The 21,179-nt window shown below is 36.0% G+C and overlaps 1 protein-coding gene across 2 annotated transcripts in view; it reads left to right on the top strand.

The window, feature by feature from the left end:
• Positions 1-20,011, top strand: part of HECTD2 (HECT domain E3 ubiquitin protein ligase 2) — a 77,351-nt gene extending 57,340 nt beyond the window's left edge. For both annotated transcript variants that reach the window (XM_079900252.1, XM_079900251.1), the window contains exons 15-21: positions 2,296-2,454; positions 5,719-5,793; positions 6,491-6,578; positions 6,666-6,772; positions 15,547-15,662; positions 16,230-16,373; positions 17,719-20,011. In XM_079900252.1, coding sequence (XP_079756378.1) covers positions 2,296-2,454; positions 5,719-5,793; positions 6,491-6,578; positions 6,666-6,772; positions 15,547-15,662; positions 16,230-16,373; positions 17,719-17,839 — 810 coding nt within the window. In that variant the 3' untranslated portion in view covers positions 17,840-20,011. The remainder of the gene's footprint in view (positions 1-2,295; positions 2,455-5,718; positions 5,794-6,490; positions 6,579-6,665; positions 6,773-15,546; positions 15,663-16,229; positions 16,374-17,718) is intronic.
• Positions 20,012-21,179: the final 1,168 nt, after the last annotated feature.

The following is a 21,179-nucleotide window of genomic DNA, read 5'->3' as shown; positions in this document are numbered from 1 at the left end:
GAGCTATTTGAATTTCCTGATAAATATGTTTGTCATTACTTTACATTCTTATCATGGCTTAGATTTGGCTGATACTTTGAATTTCTAATATTTGTAATAAAGTATCAGCTCTTATACCACATTTTTAGAGTGGTATATGTAATATTGTGAATTTGCTTTTTGTGTGTGTGTGGTTTTTTTTTTGCAGTAGGCATTAGTTTCTATTCAATCATTACCCAAAAGAGCATATTAAGTGTATTTACATGTTGTATATTACAAATTAAACAATTAATCTAAAATTAAATTATAGCCACTATTATCTCATTATTATGTGTATTTATCTCACACACACAAAAGAAACCTACAGAAAGTAAGACTGATGCCCTAAACAGCATGATAATATATACAAACATGTGGGATGACAGTGGATTGTGATCACGTAAGTGGTGGAGAGATCTGTCAAAGATGAGGAGAACAAAAAATTGAGAAGTAACAGGTATGATGATTTAGAAAATAGAGTTGGTTCCATACATAGTTCCAGTTTCTAAATTTCAGGACCAAAGATTTATTGTTCTAGTAGTTCTCACAGTATTGTATTTCTAATATAATTATTTTTAAATATTAAGGCCTTGGAGTTTACAAGAAGTGTTATAGTAAAACCTATAGAAATAATTATAAAATGTTTTGAAGAGTGTATGAAGAGCCATAATCTAACAGTTTTTTAGGAGTAGAATTACCAAAGGGGCACTGGAACTAAGGGTAGGGGGCGACATAATATAGTGCAGAGTTTTCAAAGTCGGCTCTGTTTGCACCACATGACACTTCAGTGGCTCCAGCAGAATTCCAACATCCCCACCCCTGCTTCAACCAGAGCAACTTGATTTAGTGCGAAATGCAGCATGATTCTTCTGGGTATGGAAGTGCCCTGAAGCAGATCCTATTAACCTACTTCCTCATCTGTTAAAAACCTTCCTTCAGGATTATAATTTTTTTTTGTAATTTTTAATGAAAAATGCTTAGAACTTGTCACTATAGTAAATGATCATAAATGGTAACTACAGTAGTATCATGCTTATTACTGTTATTGCTATTATCACAATTACAGGCATACATTAGAACTTAATTTCAGTATCTTTACCCTAGAACACATTGCTCAGTCTCTGTTGATATGGTTACCTGTAAAATCACATATCTGTTCCTTAAATTATTATTGGCCTTCATTCTGCCTTAGCAAATTGAATTATTGGCTGTCTTCTAATCTTTTAAATTGTTTTCAATAATTTATCCAGCCCATATATTTAGATTTCCTTTTAAGTCAATAAAATTTGACTTCCTTAAGCACTTGATACTATAATGTTTATTTGACAGTTGAAATATTATGAAATTTGATCTAAAACACCGTTTTTAGAAAATGGATAAATTACATTCTGCTGTATAACTGATAAACAAAATGCAGTCGGGCAAAGTTTATAAATATAACATCTGTAGCTTTTTAACTTTAACACTTTAAGTAAACTCCAAGTAATAAGTCTTTCAAGTATTACTGTGGCAGAATAATTGTCCTATTAACATATCAGTAGTGCATATGTATGTAGATGTCAGTGTGTGTGTATCCATAGGACTACTCAATACAGCTCTCTCTACATAGCCTGTATTTAGTTGGGTTTTTTTTGTTTTGGTTTTTGGTTTTTTTGGTTGTTTTTTTCTTGCGGTACGCGGGCCTCTCACGTTGCGGAGCACAGGCTCCGGACGCGCAGGCTCAGCGGCCATGGCTCACGGGCCCAGCCACCCCGCGGCATGTGGGATATTCTCGGACTGGGACACGAACTCGTGTCCCCTGCATCGGCAAGCGGACTCTCAACCACTGCGCCACCAGGGAAGCCCTGTATTTAGTTTTAAAATAGCCAAAATGATCACCAAAATCAATGGTGGTGTTCTGCAGTGAGTTCTGAATAAATTGCTGCTGCTTATGAAATCACCTACATCTTTGTTTAAATTTAGAAAGTTTTCTTATATGTTAAATACTTTATAGAAATGTATGAAATTGCTATCTATTGTGATCTTAGATAAACTTTTCTAGGGAAATGATTAAATACTCTCACCTGATCCTCTCCTTTTTACATGATTTTTGGTAATTATCAATATATTATGTAAAATAAAGGGAAAATAAATGAAAGGAAAGAGGAAGTATGTGGGATTAATTAGAAAGTCAGTGTTAGATCTGAAAGAAGTATGCAAGAAATAGACTGATGCATAATTCAAAACTCATTTGTTGTCATGGATTTTATGTTAATGCTTAACATTTAGTATGCATAGCTTATGGGACTAGCTGTTTATAACAGCATTACTTTGGATATTCGTTTCCCCCCCTGCTGCTACAAGAAATTATTGAGCCCTCCCATCGTTCCTAATGACCAAAGTATGCCAGTAGGCATCTGCAGTGTTACCACTGATGACCTGTGTCAAATTATGCCTGTAAGTATAAAGTCGTTTAGCATCTCATCCCGTAATTCTAGATCATCTCTCTTCTACTGCAGTCTCTCTCCTCCTAACGCTATTCTTATGTTTAAATATGGTTTCCCTCTACCTTTGTAACCCATCTCCTTTTTTGTCTAATTTTCTCCTTCCTTATAGAGACACATAACCCGCTTTGCAGCACTTCTAAGTTCCTCTAACATTAGTAGAACAGGCTGTGAGTCAGGGACAGAGATTTGAATCCAGCCTCTGCCACATATTAGCTCTGTGAATGTGGATAAGTTGTTTATGTTTCTGAGCTCTAATTTCCTTATGTGAACAATGGGATAGTAGAACTTCCATACTGGGAAGATTACATGAGATAATAAAGTACTTAGTACCTGATCGCTACTGTGGATTCTTATTAACGTGTCACTATGCAATATCGTTAACAACATCTGCAACACCATCCCTGAATAAAATTAATGAATTTCACAGGCCTGTCTCTGATAACATTCCTCAATTCAGAAATTAGATTTCCAATCATCAAGTTTAATCCAGTGCAAAAACGTAGAAGAATGGATAGTATACACATCATCCTGAAAATCCTCTACAGTAATAATGCTTTTTTACAGCTGGGTTTTGGTAGCCATTGGTCAGCAGAGAATTCCCCATAATATTCTTAGTAAGTACCTGGATGTGGATTAAGGGCCTGTTTAAATATCTCTGTGTCTGGATGGTCAAATGAGTTTGGTGTAGGGTTGGAACCTTCCTATCAAAGTTGAGAAACCTCTCCAGAACATGTGACTAATTAGAAAACCATTCTTCATGTGATATCAGATACATTTTTGGAAATTGGTTTGGATTCTTTCAGATTAAGAGCCTAAATCTGTATTTTTATAAGACTCAGTAGTTGGAAAAAATTGCAAAAGGTATAGAGCAGACTACTTAAGAAACTGAAAGGTTTGCCCTTTATAGTCTTGTATTTTGGCCACACACTACCTATGAGCCCTGGACGATTCAATTAATTTCCTTATTTGTGTAACAGTGGGAGTTATTGTTATATCTATACACTGATATATATACTAGTTAGTATATATTATATATATATATATATATATATATATATATATATATATACACACACTAACAGATGAGCTACCTTCTCATTTAGATTTCTGTGATTTTTTAGTCCCATATATGCAGTTTTTGTTAGATCATTTACCAATAAATTTCCTAATTTTATTATTGGTTTTTACCAATAAATTGTCTAATTTTATGATTAAAGCTATTTGAATTTGACTCATTTAGATCCAGGTGTTTTTAGTTAATAATAATGGATATTTTATGAATGACTATACCAATACGTTGTTTTATATTATGGAGCTGAAGGTGATACTGAGTTAATTTCATGTTCTTATATTGCCTCTTTAATAGTGAATCAAGATTGTGCATACGCTATGAGATCAACTGTAGAAAAAACTGAGTCCCTATGCATGCATGAATAAAGATTGAAAGGAAGCAAGAAAACAGCCATGTTAGGATAGTGGAATGTGGGGAATTTTTTTTAATTTAAAAATGGATTATCGATTTATTAATGGCATCTATTAAAAATTAACACCTAATTCCCATTTCATATATGGTAAAATATATCGATAAAAAAGTTTTAAGTGCTTTTTTATTCAGTACTTGGTTTACCATTTGTATTTGTACACTATGTGTTTTAAGAAGAGTAAACAGGAAAGCAAAGAGAAACCTATAGTGGTACATTTCTTAATTTAAACACAGTATCTGTGAATAAGGACAAAAAATACAGAAAGTAAGCAAAATATTCAATGGTGGAGCCTTCAATAAATACAGTGTTAATAGGCCAGTGCTTTTCGATGGCCATGTTAATGAAAACTCCATTGGTTTTATAGAGACGGATCCATGACTCAAAGCATCAGAACTGTCCAGCAGCAGCAACAAATCTTCCCCACACAGCCTTGTGAAAATTACCCTTGAGGTTTTTAGTTGAGAATGGAGGAGAGGCTAAGTGTAACCTTGAATCAGGAACTGCAATAGCTCTTTTCTTTTTGCTTAAGTCACTCTCAAATATGCTCTATTAAATAATACCAGGGTATTCAAACAGTGTGTAAAACCAGTAGTCTGTATCTTCACACACTCTTAATTTTACATTTACAAAATTATAAAGGTGTTGAACTATATGGGTAATTAATATTTTAGAGATAACGTATTACAGTTAAGAGTCTAAGAACAGGTAAACAACAAATAACAGAAATTGGGTTTTGAAAATACAAAGGCTGGGAATAAAAGGCACTACAGTCCTGAATAAAGCAGATCTGAGTATATAATTTTACTACCTAATTGACTTTGTATTTTATCATTAAAAATTTAATCTTTGAAAGAAAATGGTAAATACTTTCCATTAGATTCATCTACTAGTCCCTTGAATTGTTCAAAAAACTGCAAATCTCCCAATTATAATTTTCAGCATCCATAATTTTATTAATAATTGAAACAAATAATGAAAATCATATCGGAACCTATGCCAGCCTAGATTTGTTTAAAATTTTCTTATTTTAATGGAATGGAAATTTTAATATGTAAAGTGTGTAAGGTCATTCTAATCATGCTGTTCCTTATATTTTCTACTAATATTTAAAATAAATTAAAACTTTTTTTCATAAAACCTGAAATTTTAAAAAATACTGGCTTAGTTTTTCTATTTTTCAATCTCTGTTCAGGGAAATCATGAGTTACAATGTAGGAAAATATTTCCTCCAGTGTTCTCAAGTTGTTCTTGGGAGAGGAAGGCACCATAACTGAAATGTAAAAACCACTTAACATGTATGAACTGTGTATTTTTATGTTTAAAAGATGAATCCTAAAACATTAACAGAGTTTTTTAAGAATATAAACTGAAAGTGAGAAATACTGCAAATTCATAAACAGTGATGTTACAGATAGCAGTGAATTATGATGGAAACTGTGCTCTTAGCTCACTGAATAAGAATAGACCCCAGAATTATTCCTCTGTGGGTATAATTGGGTATGTTCCTTTATGTGACCTTTTCCAATAAATTTTTCCAAGCCTTTTACATGGTAGAAATCATTAACCAGCATTTTGTGCCCTGGAAAAAAATATATCAAATATTATCATTATTTCAAAGTCTGCGTTTATCTACTCTGTCTCACATGTAACTGAACTGTAGTAGATCTGCTTAACTATTTTGGGTAGTACTATTTGATTTAAAAACACAGATAACAGATTTCTCTTTATAGGAGTTGGCCCATGGATTAAGTGAACTCCTGTCATATGAAGGCAATGTTGAAGAAGATTTCTATTCAACATTTCAGGTATCCTTAAGGGCAAATAGCTTTCCGTTAACCAGGTATTTCATATGTGAAAAATACCCTTTGTTACCATACACCCACCATTAGAAAAGATGAACAAGGACTGATCAGTACATACCACCCCGTATCTTAAAGGATCTTAACCTGATAAAGTAGAGATAAAGAGGCAGACACATATAGGTGAGCAGTCAAGGAAAGTGCTTAAAGAACATCAGCAAGGGTGAGGGCACTCTGCCAGGCACCTGGCCTATGTCCTTGACTCAGTTACTTTCTCAGAGCTTTTCAGCTTCTAACAAGCCCCTTCTGTCGCTTCAATGCAAGAAGTTAGAAGCAGAAGCTAATCGACCAGACCAAAACTCTCTCGCTTCCACTCCCCTGACAATAATCAGGAGGTGGGAATTATAGGAATCCACATGGCTCCAAAGACCTGAGTGCTTCCCTAAATGCCCGCGCAAATTTTGTTAACATCAGTAAAGTATTTAACTGTATTCAAGAGGGTTAAGTCCCTACTTTTTTACCCCAAAATGCTTCCACGACTCTATTCTTAATACAAATATCACAAAAGCCTAGCCATTCTGTAGTTTGTATATTTAGAGGAGGGGGAAAAAGTTTTCTTTTTAAATTTTACAAACCTGTTCACTGAAGTCTGTTAATATATCAGCCATACCAATAAATACACTGTGTTGGAATCTCCCATCAGGTGTTTCAAGAAGAATTCGGAATAATTAAGTCCTATAATTTAAAGCCAGGTGGTGATAAAATTGCAGTTACCAATCAAAATAGGAAAGGTAAGTTAAAACACGATTTATTAATTAAAGCGCATTAGTATTTGCCATTTACTTTTACTACTTAACAGATATAAAATTGTTTTCCAGAATATGTACAGCTTTATATTGACTTTCTTCTCAACAAATCCATCTATAAGCAGTTTGCTGCATTTTATTACGGATTTCATAGTGTGTGTGCTTCAAATGCCCTAATGGTGAGTTTAAAACTTCATGCTTTCAGTTAGGTTTTGTAATACTATGATATTGACAAATAATTCCTTAAATATTTTAGTAGATAGGCTTTTAAAATTTAAAAAAAAAAGGTTTTTAGGGTTTTTTTTATCTTGAGGAAAATAATAAAGATTTTTTTTAACGTCTTTATTGGAGTATAATTGCTTTACAAGGTGTGTTAGTTTTTGCTTTATAACAAAGTGAATCAGCTACACATATACATATATCCCCATATCTCCTCCCTCTTGCGTCTCCCACCCACCCTCCCTATCCCACCCCTCTAGGTGGTCACAAAGCAACGAGCTGATCCTGTGCTATGCTGCTGCTTCCCACTAGCTATCTATTTTACGTTTGGTAGTGTATATATGTCCACGCCACACTCCCACTTTGTCCCAGTTTACCGTTCCCCCTCCCCACGTCCTCGAGTCCATTCTCTACATCTGCGTCTTTATTCCTGCCCTGCCTCTAGGTTCTTCAGAACCATTTTTTTTTCTTTTTTTAGATTCCATATATATATGTGTTAGCATACGGTATTTGTTTTTCTCTTTCTGACTTACTTCACTCTGTATGACAGACTCTAGGTCCATCCCCCTCACTACAAATAACAATTTTGTTTCTTTTTATGGCTGAGTAACATTCCATTGTATATATGTGCCACATCTTCTTTATCCATTCATCTGTCGATGGACACTTAGGTTGCTTCCATGTCCAGGCTATTGTAAATAGAGCTGCAATGAACATTGTGGTAAATGACTCTTTTTGAATTACAGTTTTCTCAGGATATATGCCCAGTAGTGGGATTCCTGGGTCATATGGTAGTTCTATTTTTAGTTTTTTAAGGAACCTCCATACTGTTCTCCATAGTGGCTGTATCAATTTACATTCACACCAACAGTGCAAGAGGGTTCCCTTTTCTCCACACCCTCACCAGCATTTATTGTTTGTAGATGTTTTGATGATGGCCATTCTGACTGGTGTGAGGTGATACTTCACTGTAGTTTCGATTTGCATTTCTCTAATGCTTAGTGATGTTCAGCATCCTTTCATGTGTTTGTTGGCAATCTGTATATCTTCTTGGGAGAAATGTCTATTTAGGTCTTCTGCCCATTTTTGGATTGGGTTGTTTGTTTTTTTGGTATTGAGCTGCATGAGCTGCTTGTATATTTTGGAGATTAATCCTTTGTCAGTTGCTTCATTTGCAAATATTTTCTCCCATTCTGAGGGTTGTCTTTTGGTCTTGTTTATGGTTTCCTTTGCTGTGCAAAAGCTTTTAAGTTTCATTAGGTCCCAATTGTTTATTTTTGTTTTTATTTCCATTCCTGTAGGAGGTGGCTCAAAAAGGATCTTGCTGTGATTTATGTCATAGAGTGTTCTGTCTGTGTTTTCCTCTAAGAGTTTGATAGTTTCTGGCCTTACATTTATGTCTTTAATCCTTTTTTTTTTTTTTTTTTTTTTTTGCGGTACGTGGGCCTCTCACTGTTGTGGCCTCTCCCGTTGCGGAGCACAGGCTCCAGACGCGCAGGCTCAGCGGCCATGGCTCACGGGCCCAGCCGCTCCGCAGCATGTGGGATCTTCCCAGACTGGGGCACAAACCCGTGTCCCCTGCATTGGCAGGCGGACTCTCAACCACTGCACCACCAGGGAAGTCCTTTAATCCATTTTGAGTTTATTTTTGTGTATGGTGTTAGGTAGTGTTCTAATTTCATTCTTTTACATGTAGCTGTCCAGTTTTCCCAGCACGACTTATTGAAGAGGCTGTCTTTTCTCCATGATATATTCTTTCCTCCTTTATCAAAGCTAAGGCAACCATATGTGTGTGGGTGTATCTCTGGTCTTTCTATCCTGGTCCATTGATCTATGTTTCTGTTTTTGTGCCAGTACCATACTGTCTTGATTACTGTAGCTTTGTAGTATAGTCTGAAGTCAGGGAGCCTGATTCCTCCAGTTCCATTTTTCTTTCTCAAGATTACTTTGGCTATTCGGGGTCTTCTGTGTTTCCATACAAACTGTGAAATTTTTTGTTCTAGTTCTGTGAAAAAATGCCATTGGTAGTTTGTTAGGGATTCCACTGAATCTGTAGATTGCTTTGGGGAGTATAGTCATTTTCACAATGTTGATTCTTCCAATCCAAGAACATGGAGGAACATCTCTCCATCTCTCCATCTGTTTGTATCATCTTTAATTTCTTTCATCAGTGTCTTATAGTTTTCTGCATACAGGTCTTTTGTGTCCTTAGGTAGGTTTATTCCTAGGTATTTTATTCTTTTGTTGCAATGGTAAATGGGAGTGTTTCCTTAATTTCTCTTTCAGACTTTTTCATCATTAGTGTATAGGAATGCAAGAGACTTCTGTGCATTAATTTTGTATCCTGCTACTTTACCAAATTGATTGATTAGCTCTAGTAGTTTTCTGGTAGCATCTTTAGGATTCTCTATGTATAGTATCATGTCATCTGCAAACAGTGACAGTTTTACATCTTCTTTTCCGATTTGGGTTCCTTTTATTTCTTTTTCTTCCCTGATTGCTGTGGCTAAAACTTCCAAAACTATGTTGAATAATAATGGTGAGAGTGGGCAACCTTGTCTTGTTCCTGATCTTAGTGGAAATGGTTTCAGTTTTTCACCGTTGAGAACAATGTTGGCTGTGGGTTTGTCATATATGGCCTTTAGTATGTTGAGGTAAGTTCCCTCTATGCCTACTTTCTGGAGGGTTTTTATCATAAAGAGATGTCGATTTAAATATGACAAAGGATCTGAATACACATTTTTCCAAGTAAAATACACAAATGTTCAAGGGCATATGAAAAGATTCTGGATATCATTAGTCACCAAGGAGATGGAAATCAAAACCACAGTGAGATTCCACTTGACAACAATTAGGATGGCTAAAATCAAAAAGTGAGGCAATAAGTTTTATTGAGGCTACACGGAGAAATTTGATCTCTCATATGGGGTGGAATGAAGATAAAATGGCAAAGCTGCTCTGGATAAAGCTCTGGGAGATCCTCAAATATTAAACCTAGAATTATCATAGGACCCATCAATCCCACCTAGGTACACGCTCAAGAAAATGAAAACACATGTTTGATCAAAACTTATATATAAATTTTATAATAATGTGATTCATAGTAAGCAAAAGGGAGAAACATCCAAATGTCCATTAACAGGTGAATAGATAAACAACATGTTTTATCCAATCAGTAGAATATTATTCTGACATAAAACAAAGGAAATATTCACACATAGTTGTCTCTTGAAGAAATTGTGCTGAGTGAATGAAGCCCTTCAAGAGGCCATGTATAATTCTTTTAATATGAAAGAGCAGAATATGGAAATAGAAAGTAGAGTAGTGGTTTTCTAGGCTGGGGCATTGGAGGAGGATAAGAAGATTAGCAATGATAGCTAAAGGGCAGAGGAGTTTCTTTTTCAAGTCACAAAAATCGTCACAAATTGTGGTGATAATTGTGTGTATCTGCAAATATACTGAAACCATTAAAATGTACACTTAATGGATGTCTTCTAAAGTATGTGCATTATATCTCCATAAAGCTGTTAAAATAAATCAATGCATGAAGTATTTTGCAATGTAAAAAAAAAAAAAGTGTTGAATTTTGTTGAAAGCTTTTTCCGCATCTATTGAGATGATCATATGGGTTTTGTCCTTCAGTTTGTTAATACGGTTTATCACATTGATTGATTTGCATATATTGAGGAATCCTTGCATTCCTGGAATAAACACCACTTGATCATGATGTATGATCCTATCAATGTGCTGTTGGATTCTGTTTGCTAGTATTTTGTTGAGGATTTTTGCATCTATGTTCATCAGTGATATTGGCCTGTAGTTTTCTTTTTTTGTGATATCTTTGTTTAGTTTTGGTATCAGGGTGTTGGTGGCCTCATAGTATGAGTTTGGGAGTGTTCCTCCATCTGCCGTATTATGGAAGAGTTTGAGAGGGATAGGTGTTAGCTCTTCTCTAAATGTTTGATAGAATTCGCCTGTGAAGCCATCTGGTCCTGGGCTTTTCTTTGTTGGAAGATTTTTAATCACAGTTTCAATTTCACTGCTTGTGATTGGTCTGTTTATATTTTCTATTCCTTCCTCGTTCAGTCTCGGAAGGTTGTGCTTTTCTAAGAATTTGTCCATTTCTTCCAGGTTGTCCATTTTATTGGCATATAGTTGCTTGTAGTAATCTCTCATGATCCTTTTACTTCTGCAGTGTCAGTTGTTACTTCTTCTTTTTCATTTCTAATTCTATTGATTTGAGTCTTCTCCCCTTTTTTCTTGATGAGTCTGGCTAATGGTTTATCAATTTTGTTTATCTTCTCAAAGAACCAGCTTTTAGTTTTATTGATCTTTGCTATCATTTCCTTCATTTCTTTTTCATTTATTTCTGATCTGATCTTTATGATTTCTTTCCTTCTGCTAACTTTGGGGTTTTTTTGTTCTTCTTTCTCTAATTGCTTTGGTGTAAGGTTAGGTTGTTTATTTGAGATGTTTCTTGTTTCTTGACGTAGGATTGTATTGCTATAAACTTCCCTCTTAGAACTGCTTTTGCTGCATCCCATATGTTTTGGGTCATCGTGTTTTCATTGTCATTTGGTTCTAGGTATTTTTATATTTCCTCCTTGATTTCTTCAGTGATCTCTTGGTTGTTTAGTAGTGTATTGTTTAGCGTCCATCTGTTTGTATTTTTTACAGTTTTTTCCTGTAATTGATATAGATAGCATTGTGGTCGGAAAAGATACTTGAAACGATTTCAATTTTCTTAAATTTACCAAAGCTTGATTTGTGGCCCAATATATGATCTATCCTGGAGAATGTTCCATGAGCACTTGAGAAGAAAGTGTATTCTGTTGTTTTTGGATGGAATGTACTATATCAATTAAGTCCATCTTGTTTAATGTATCATTTAAAGCTTGTGTTTCCTTATCTATTTTCATTTCGGATGATCTGTCCATTGTGAAAGTGGGGTGTTAAAGTTCCCTACTATTATTGTGTTACTGTCGATTTCCCTTTTATGGCTGTTAACATTTGCCTTATGTATTGAGGTGCTCCTATGTTGGGTGCATAGATATTTACAAGTGTTATATCTTCTCCTTGGATTCATCCCTTGATCGTTATGTAGTGTCCTTCTTTGTCTCTTGTAATAGTCTTTATTTTAATGTCTATTTTGTCTGATATGAAAACTGCTACTCCAGCTTATATGTGATTTCCATTTGCCTGGAATATCTTTTTCCAGCCCCTCACTTTCAGTCTGTATGTGTCTCTAGGTCTGAAGTGGGTCTCTTGTAGACAGCATATATACAGGTCTTGTTTTTGTATCCATTCAACCAGTCTGTGTCTTTTGGTTGGAGCATTTAATCCATTTACATTTAAGGTAATTATCGATATGTATGTTCCTATTCCCATTTTCTTATTTGTTTTGGGTTTGTTATTGTAGGTCTTTTCCTTCTCTTGTGTTTCCCACTTGGAGAAGTTCCTTTATCATTTGTTGTTGAGCTGGTTTGGTGGTGCTGAATTCTCTTAGCTTTTGCTTGTCTGTAAAGCTTTTAATTGCTCTGTCAAATCTGAATGAGATCCTTGCTGGGTAGAGTAATCTTGGTTGTAGGTTTTTCCCTTTCATCACTTTAAATATGTCCTGCCACTCCCTTTTGGCTTGCAGAGTTTCTGCTGAAAGATCAGCTCTTAACCTTATTGGGATTCCCTTGTATGTTATTTGTTGCTTTTCCCTTGCTTCTTTTAATATTTTTTCTTTGTATTTAATTTTTGTTAGTTTGATTAATATGTGTCTTGGCCTGTTTCTCCTTGGATTTATCCTGTATGGGACTCTCTGCACTTCCTGGACTTGATTGACTATTTCCTTTCCTGTGTTAGGGAAGTTTTCAACTATAATCTCTTCAAATAGTTTCTCAGATCCTTTCTTTTTCTCTTCTTCTTCTGGGGCCCCTGTAATTCAAATGTTGGTGCATTTAATGTTGTCCCAGAGGTCTCTGAGACTGTCCTCAATTCTTTTCATTCTTTTTTCTTTATTCTGCTCTGCAGTAGTTATTTCCACTATTTTATCTTCCAGGTCACTTATCCATTCTTCTGCCTCAGTTATTCTCCTGTTGCTTCCTTCTAGAGAATTTGTAATTTCATTTATTGTGTTGTTCATCATTGTTTGTTTGCTTTTTAGTTCTTCTAGGTCCTTGTTAAACATTTCTTGTATTTTCTCCATTCTGTTTCCAAGATTTTGGATCATCTTTACTATCATTACTCTGAATTCTTTTTCAGGTAGACTGCCTATTTCCTCTTCATTTAAACCCTCTTCTGGTGGGTTTTTAACTTGCTCCTTCATCTGCTGTGTATTTCTCTGTCTTCTCATTTTGCTTAACTTCCTGTGTTTGGCGTCTCCTTTTCTCAGGCTGCACATTCGTAGTTCCCATTGTTTTTGGTGTCTGCCCCCAGTGGCTGAAGTTGGTTCAGTGGGTTGTGTAGGCTTCCTGGTGGAGGGAACTGGTGCCTGTGTTCTGGTGGATGAGGCTGGATCTTCTTTCTGGTGGGCAGGACCACGTCCGGTGGTGTGTTTTGGGGTGTCCGTGACTTTATTATGATTTTAGGCAGCCTCTCTGCTAATGGGTGGGGTTGGGTTCCTGTCTTGCTAGTTGTTTGGCATAGGGTGTCCAGCACTGTAGCTTGCTGGTCGTTGAGTGGAGCTGGGTCTTAGTGTTGAGATGGAGATCTCTGGGAGAGCTTTTGCCATTTGATATTACGTGGAGCCGGGAGGTCTCTGGTGGACCAGTGTCCTGAGCTCAGCTCTCCCACCTCAGAGACTCAGACCTGATACCCGACCGGAGCACCAAGACCCTGTCAGCCGCATGGTTATAAAGAGTTCCACAGGGCTTCCCTGGTTGCGCAGTGGTTGAGAGTCCACCTGCCAATGCATGGGACGCGGGTTCGTGCCCCGGTCCAGGAAGATCCCACATGCCGCGGAGCGGCTGGGCCCATGAGCCATGGCCGCTGAGCCTGCGCGTCTGGAGCCTGTGCTCCACAACGGGAGAGGCCACAACAGTGAGAGGCCCGTGTACCGCCAAAAAAAATATATATATATATATGTGTGTGTGTATATATATATATATAAAGAGTTCCACAGATATGGCTTGAAGTCTATAGACAAATCATTGATCATCAACTTGTATTGTCCTCTCCCCTCACAGCCTGGATACAAACCTCCAAGCTCATTTAGATTGATGGCAGAATTCAGTCCCTTGTGGTTGTGGACTAAGATTCCCATTTCCTTGAAGACTTGGATGGGGTGACTCCCAGCTCTCTCCGATTCTCTCACATGCTCCCCTCCATTTCAAAGCCGCAGCAACATGTACTTGGAAACTCTCTGGCTTCCTCTTCGGCTACCAGCCTGTGAAGACTCTTTTCTTCTTTTCTTTTCCTTTGTGCTTAGTCTTGTTTCACTTGCTCATAGAGTGCCGCGTGGGGAGGACTCGCGCCAGGCACTTCGCAACAGAGTCCCTAGTCAGTTTTCTAATTTTTAAAGTCAGAGCTAGAAATAAAAATAGTTCTCTCATTTCAGCCTTAATTTTCTAAAGGGAAAAAAGACCCGTCAACTCCATTCCCTCCCCACCCCACTCCACCTTACACTATGTCTTATACTATGGCTTTTAAGGCTTTAAAAAATTTCCGCAAGCAGAGTGGATGAAGAGATCCCAAGGGCTCCAGGTCTTTAATACTGCGGGGCAAAGCACAGAAACTAGTCAACAATAAGCTCCAGGGCAAAAGGCACACCTTCTTACTGTTTAAGGAACAGGTTTATAACTGCTTCCTGCCTCTTCAGGGGTCCCCCCAGCAACTCTTGAGTTGCCTTTTACCCACAGGATGTAGTTTGTCACCAGAGTCATGGTGGACTCCAGTTGGTTTGACTTTTTCTTAGCCTTGTGAGTATGGGTCAGTTGCTGTTGAGAACACTATGTCGGAAATGTCATAAGATAAAAGCGTAGTTTCTCTTCACCGCTGCTCCCCTGGGCACACTCCATCAAGCCATTTGCACCTCCATGCAGTTTTATAAGCGGGGTTGGGAGCAAGGTCTTCAATGTGAATTATTTTGCATAGGAGAGAGCTTGTTTTAGAGTGATCTTTGTCACATGTTTATTGAAAGTACCTTTGGAAATGGAGCACCTGTTGATTTCGAATTGAGTTTTGTCTGTGACGCACTATAGTTATGGGGGTGGAGGGAGGGAAAATAAATAAATAGCATAGCAGGTCTCTGTTTTTAAATTGTAATCTCTTTAGGTGGGAGACAACCTATGTAAGTGAAAAAAAAAAACAAGTGAACAACACAAGACAGACTAACCTACTACTCAAACTCTACAGTGTACACAGGAGGCTTTATGGATGTTGGAACCAGGCATGTCAATAGATGCTAGAGTATTGATAGCTGAAAGAGTTTCAGGCTGGGTTTCAGGGAAGAGTTGTAATTTGGACTTATGCTTAGTCATCTGCTTGTTTTTCTAGCAAACTGCTAATTGCTATTATTTGCAAAAGGGGGAACCTAACAGTTTGACGAGATTTATAAACTTTCAGAAGCAAAAATACCTTACCTTAGTAGGAAAAATATAAATGGAGATTTTTCTTTAGCAAAAGTGGTTTGATTTACTATAAGAACGTCATGATTTTTGTTATTTGGTTCAGTGAAAATAGTTCCAATTTCACTTTTTTTAATCATCACTTTCTCTTATCATTTTTGATAAATAATTATTGACAGCTGCTTCGTCCAGAAGAGGTTGAAATTCTGGTGTGTGGAAGTCCTGAACTGGATATGCACGCCCTGCAGAGAAGTACTCAGTATGATGGCTATGCGAAAACCGACCTGACTATACGGTGAGGTTTTTTTACTTCTGAGAGTGAGGGTGCTGAAGAGAGAATGAAAGAGAGTGTGGTTCGTTTATTTGCATAACTTACAATCTTTGAATCAAGTTAAGTCAGCTGAAATACTGTACAGCCCACACTGCTTTATTTTATCTCTTGAAAATAATGTGAGAATATTAAATATGAAATCACTTAGCAGTCCCCTTAGGAGAAAGTAATATAAGTAAGTTTCTACAAAAGCATAGAGATTTGACTTTTTTTTTTTTAATTACTTTGGTTCTAGAATTGCAGGGATGCCATGCTTATAAATAGCCTTTTAATAGCACTGTGTTGAAAAATAAGGAAAATTATATAGGAGAAAAATGGCTTTTGTACTCTCTACTGTTGGACTATTTTTATAATGATGTTAGTCAAAAATCTAATTTATATCAGAAGCCTGTCATTCCTCAATTTCACATTAAGGGTATTATGTACCTTTAAGGGAAGTTGTTTCCCTAGAGCTTACTTTATATTACTTTATTCTGATCTGCAGGATTTTTGTCAAGACATTTTATATAAATATCCTTTGGTGTTCTCTAGATACTTTTGGGATGTTGTGCTTGGATTTCCTCTTGATCTTCAAAAAAAGTTGCTACATTTTACCACAGGAAGTGACAGAGTACCTGTAGGAGGAATGGCTGATTTGAACTTTAAAATCTCAAAGAATGAAACTTCTACTAACTGGTAAATTTCCAAATTGTAATTTTTTTAATCTGTAGGTTTGGCTAATAATAATATGTTTGGAATTAGAGGATTCTTTGATTCTGAAGTGGTTTTCATAGAAAACTCTTGGGAGTAAGCATGGCTTTGAAATAAGAGAGACTATGGCTTAAGGTTCTGTATGAATTTTGAGAACTACCAGTACGAACTGATAATAATTCCTGTGCATCAACTTTTTACTTTGATAAGTCAACTGCTTTGTAGTTGCTTCCAGAATCTAGCTTGCTTTTCATAGATTATCTAACCTTCATTTTTACTTAAATTATCTAACCTTCATTTTTACTTAAAGGTGTTTTTTATTTAAAATACTAAGGTGAGTTTTTGGCTGTTATAATTAGTTCTTGTGCTGGAATACCGCTAGTGCTAGTCTTTTTTTCTTTATCTAGTGCTCTTTGCATATGAAAGTGATGCCGATGATGGCTTTAAATTATTTTCTATAGTGTTGATGGGTTAATGCTAATCTACTTACTTCTTTTCCCAATCTCCTTGTAATTTCTAAAGCTAATTTGAGTAGACACTACTTTGATTATAATCATTTTTTTCTCCTGCCCCATATATTCCCTGAGCTTTGTCAGTCCTTCCTTTCATAAATTAGAACTGAAATCTGTCCTTTCCTTTCTCACCGCCACCACCGACAGCTGTTCTGATGCTGTGGAGTTCCTAAAGACTGAGGGAAAGGGTCTAAGAAATCTGTAGGAATTTTGAATAAAGATAACAGTGTCATCGGGTAGAGGGTTGGGAGAGCTGAACAAAAAGATTCAGAGGATAAATGTTGCTTGTACCTTGAGGGCAGCAACATGAGAAGCATGGGTATCAAGTGTCCCAGAAATGTTCTTTTTATTATTTTTTGACAGTCAAGACTAAAAAAGTAGTAACAGTTACATTATGTGTTTTATGTAGATGGCTCTTTTCATCTTCCCACCCATTCAAATAGTTTGCCTTATGATGGTGATGAGGCAACTGAGATTTGGAGACATGAAGCCGCTTGAACAAGGTCTCACAGCCAGAAAGTGCAGGAGATGGTATTCAAATTCAGATTTGTCTGACTCCAAAAATAATGCCTCTAGAATATAAGTTATGTGAGAGCAGGGACGTTGTCTTGTTGGTAAACCCAGCCCCAGTGTCTAGAATGGTGCCTAATACATAGCAGGTACTCCAAAAGTATTTGTTCAGTAAAGGAGTGGATGCGTCATCTCATTATAGTAAAATAGATTTGAATGTGTGTATCCAGGTACTTTGAAAGTTGCTTACCAGTCATTCTGTGTTTGTTTTAGGACTTGGTATCTTTAAAAAAAATTTTTTTCTCTAGGTTGCCTGTGGCCCACACCTGCTTCAATCAACTTTGCCTTCCCCCCTACAAGAGCAAAAAGGACCTGAAACAGAAACTGATTATTGGAATTTCAAATTCAGAAGGTTTTGGACTTGAGTAACCTAGAAGACTTGAAATATATTTTATATGTAGCATTCACTTCCCTCTTACTGTGCCTTTAACCTTTTCATGTTTCTGTCTCAAAACACCTTGACAAAGCTCACCAACTTTAAAATACTGATTTTTTTTAAATCAAATATGAAGTATGTTCAGTAGAGGCATGGTTTTCTAAAAACACAACACTGCTTGAGTGAGAAAAAGACCAGATGGCAGAGACAGGTGTGGGTCCAGTCCCTCTTTTTTATAGCACTTTATCATTCTCCATAAGTAGTTGTCACAGGTGTTCCACTGGGAAAGCATCGTGCCGTAAAGAATGCACAGATGACAGAGTGGAGCCCAGCGGCACCTTGTGCGCTGCTAGCACACGGTAGCAACACAGATAGCTACATCATCATTAATGTAAGGCATGTAGCCATATTTTCATATAGCGGTTAAACAACAGTATAATTGCAAATGCAATTTACAGGGTTTTTTGATATACTGGCTTTGGTCCTCTAAGATTCTTTTCAACCATTGCTGAAAAGCGTGTAAATAACTACATAATAGCCTGAGAATAATGGGATTTTGATAGTGCCATTTATTGCTAAAGATTTATTTTTACAAAGTAAATTCAGGGTTTTAGATGTGTATACAGCTTTTACAAATCAATAAAGATGATTGTACAAGAGTGTAACTATTTTCAGACTAATTGGATTCAAGGTTATATTCTTTTACATATTGTTAGTCTGCATGCATATGCGCAGTAAGCTAGTTACTTGGAGCACTCTGTAATATTTGTATAATCATTTCTTCTTAAGGGTCAGAATATTATATAGAAAGGAAGTAGAACTGACTAATCACTGATAAATTAAGTCAATCACAAGCACAAAAAAAGAGAACTGTTTTTATATATACTTTGATTGATGTACAAGACTTATTTCTAATATTTTTTGATCACCAGTTGTACTGAAACACTAATTTTTGGAAAAACGTAGGATAAGATATTTGACAAAAGTGAATACAATAATATTTGTGTCCAAATGACGTAGCTTGGTGTAAAAATAAAGTTCAACATTTTGGCCGAAATGTTTGTTTTCCACTGGATTCTGAATATAGCAAATTCAAAAGTACCCTTTTTGGAGTTTCTTAATAAAGTAGCATGTAAAAGGAAACTGCATTTTTTAAGTCAGAGAGTAAATGGTTTTCTTTTTAATTTACAGCAAATGAAGCAGTTTTATTAGCATGTTATAGATATTTCCAAATCAAGAATTCTCTATTATACTTTGATAGCTTTCCTTCAGAAAACTCTGAATATATATTTGCAATAATAATGAAGCCAGCACTTAGTACCAGCACATGGTTCACATGCAAATAATACTTTCCCAAAATTTTTTCTGAGTTACACTACTATCTTATTACTATGCTTCCTACACCCCACCAGCAGAATTCTTTTAGGGTGGAGGAACTAATCAGCTTGTTCTGCTTTTTTTCTGAAGCCAACTTGTGAATCTTAGAGGAAAAGGAGTTAGTTAGTTTACTGTTCTCTTGAGACAGAAGTGACTCCGCTTTTCCACTTGGACATACTATTTAAAGGATTTTTCTTACAATTTTTGGAACACCTAAGATTTAAAGGCATGTTGGTTTTGTTTCGTTTGCTCTGTTTTTAATCCATATGCAAATAAAACTGCTTCTCTCTTATACTGCTTGAACTAGAAAGTAAGATTTTAACATAGGTTACTACTAACTAATAAGCACAAAAGAATCATGTGTAAGAAACCAGATTTAAGTGTTTTAAATAAAATGTAAACAAAGTTTTTATTTGGTAGAGACGGAAAAATTGTGTTGGTTTGGTCTGCATGTTTAATGATGTGCTTTGTATATCAATAGCTATGTCATTTTTAAATAAGAAGTACACAAGCCAAATTTTTAAATGACAGAGTCCATAAATAACTGGAGAATTTTTGTTGTCTGTTGTTGAAATTTATAATCATTTATCACTAAATTGCACATTGCCTTTATTTATTTATGCTCTGGTTTTGGTTTACAGTGTAATTAATACCTCATTTTTTAAAAGAGCCACTACTGTTACATTTCGTTAATTTAAACAGCTAGAAAATTCATATAGTTGCTTTTTTTTATATATAATCTGTTAATGAATTCTTGATTTTTGTATCTGCCACAGTAAATTAAAGCATTGCACAGTATTTATCAGTATTTACAAAATGTCCTGTCCTTTTTTAATCTTTCCTTAATTAATCATATTTTTGTCTGTATGATCAGAAGTTTTAACAGTCCCTCTTTTTTGTACAAATGTGTATTGTATTACATTGTTAATTTCTGGATAAATTTTTTTCAGATATTAAAGTTATATAATCAGCCAGGCTTCAGTTCATTTTTTGAACATTAGGCAATGAATTAAAACCACAAGTTTAAAATATAAATGCAAACTACTCTCTTTGTTACACTGTCTCTTAAACTGGTGCTGAGGAAAATTGCTAATACATACACCTTCAAAAGATATGTGTTGTTGACACCAAATGTAACTAACTTCTAGCATTATTTTTCAGTACAAAACAATGTGTAGCCAATGGCTGCATGATCACAGATATTCCACCAAATGAACGTTATACCACCATCAAGGCCACCTAGAAATGAACTAAGTATGACATTTCATTGGCCACCGATAGACAACTTCAGATCTTAAGTATTCCCCTCCAAATCCATTAATTTGGCCCTTTTTTCCCGCATTTTCTATGCTTAATGGAAGAAGAGAGGAGATTATGAGAAAGTAGGAGAGAATGTCATGGGTGATGGATGGAAGAAGAAGGTAGCTGGGTGGAAGACTAAGGAGAGTTTTCACAGGGGAGGCTACAAGATCAATTCACCCAGACCACACACAGCCTTTAGTCCAGTGAGTGGTTAAGAACTGTGCTTTGGAGCCAGACTACCTGGGTTTGAGTTTACTGTTCAATAGTTGTGTTTCCTTGGGCAGGTGACTTAATCTGCCCATGCCTCAATTATCAAGTGAAAATAATTTATAAAATGGAAATAATAAACCTATCTATCTCTCTGATAGGGTTCTAGGGAAGAATAAATGAATTAAGATGTGTAAAGCACTTACACAGTGCCTGGCATATAGTAAACCAGATAATGTGATGCCAGAGGAACCGTGGTACCAATGGGATTACATCTTACAACCACTGCTTCTGAAGCCTTCTGGAGGTTTTTGACTCTCAGACATCAGGTGTGACCGCAGATGAAAGAACACAAAGTGTTTCTGAGGCATTAAAATTGTGTTAGGAGAATATTCTTATTCTAGAAACAATGCTTTAGGATTTATCCTTATAGATGTCTCAGTAGGC

This window comes from Stenella coeruleoalba (genome assembly GCF_951394435.1).
Source record: "Stenella coeruleoalba genome assembly, chromosome: 16".
NCBI lineage: Eukaryota > Metazoa > Chordata > Mammalia > Artiodactyla > Delphinidae > Stenella > Stenella coeruleoalba.
The sequence above is the reverse complement of the archived record's forward strand: the minus strand, read 5'-3'. Positions and strand labels throughout refer to the sequence as shown.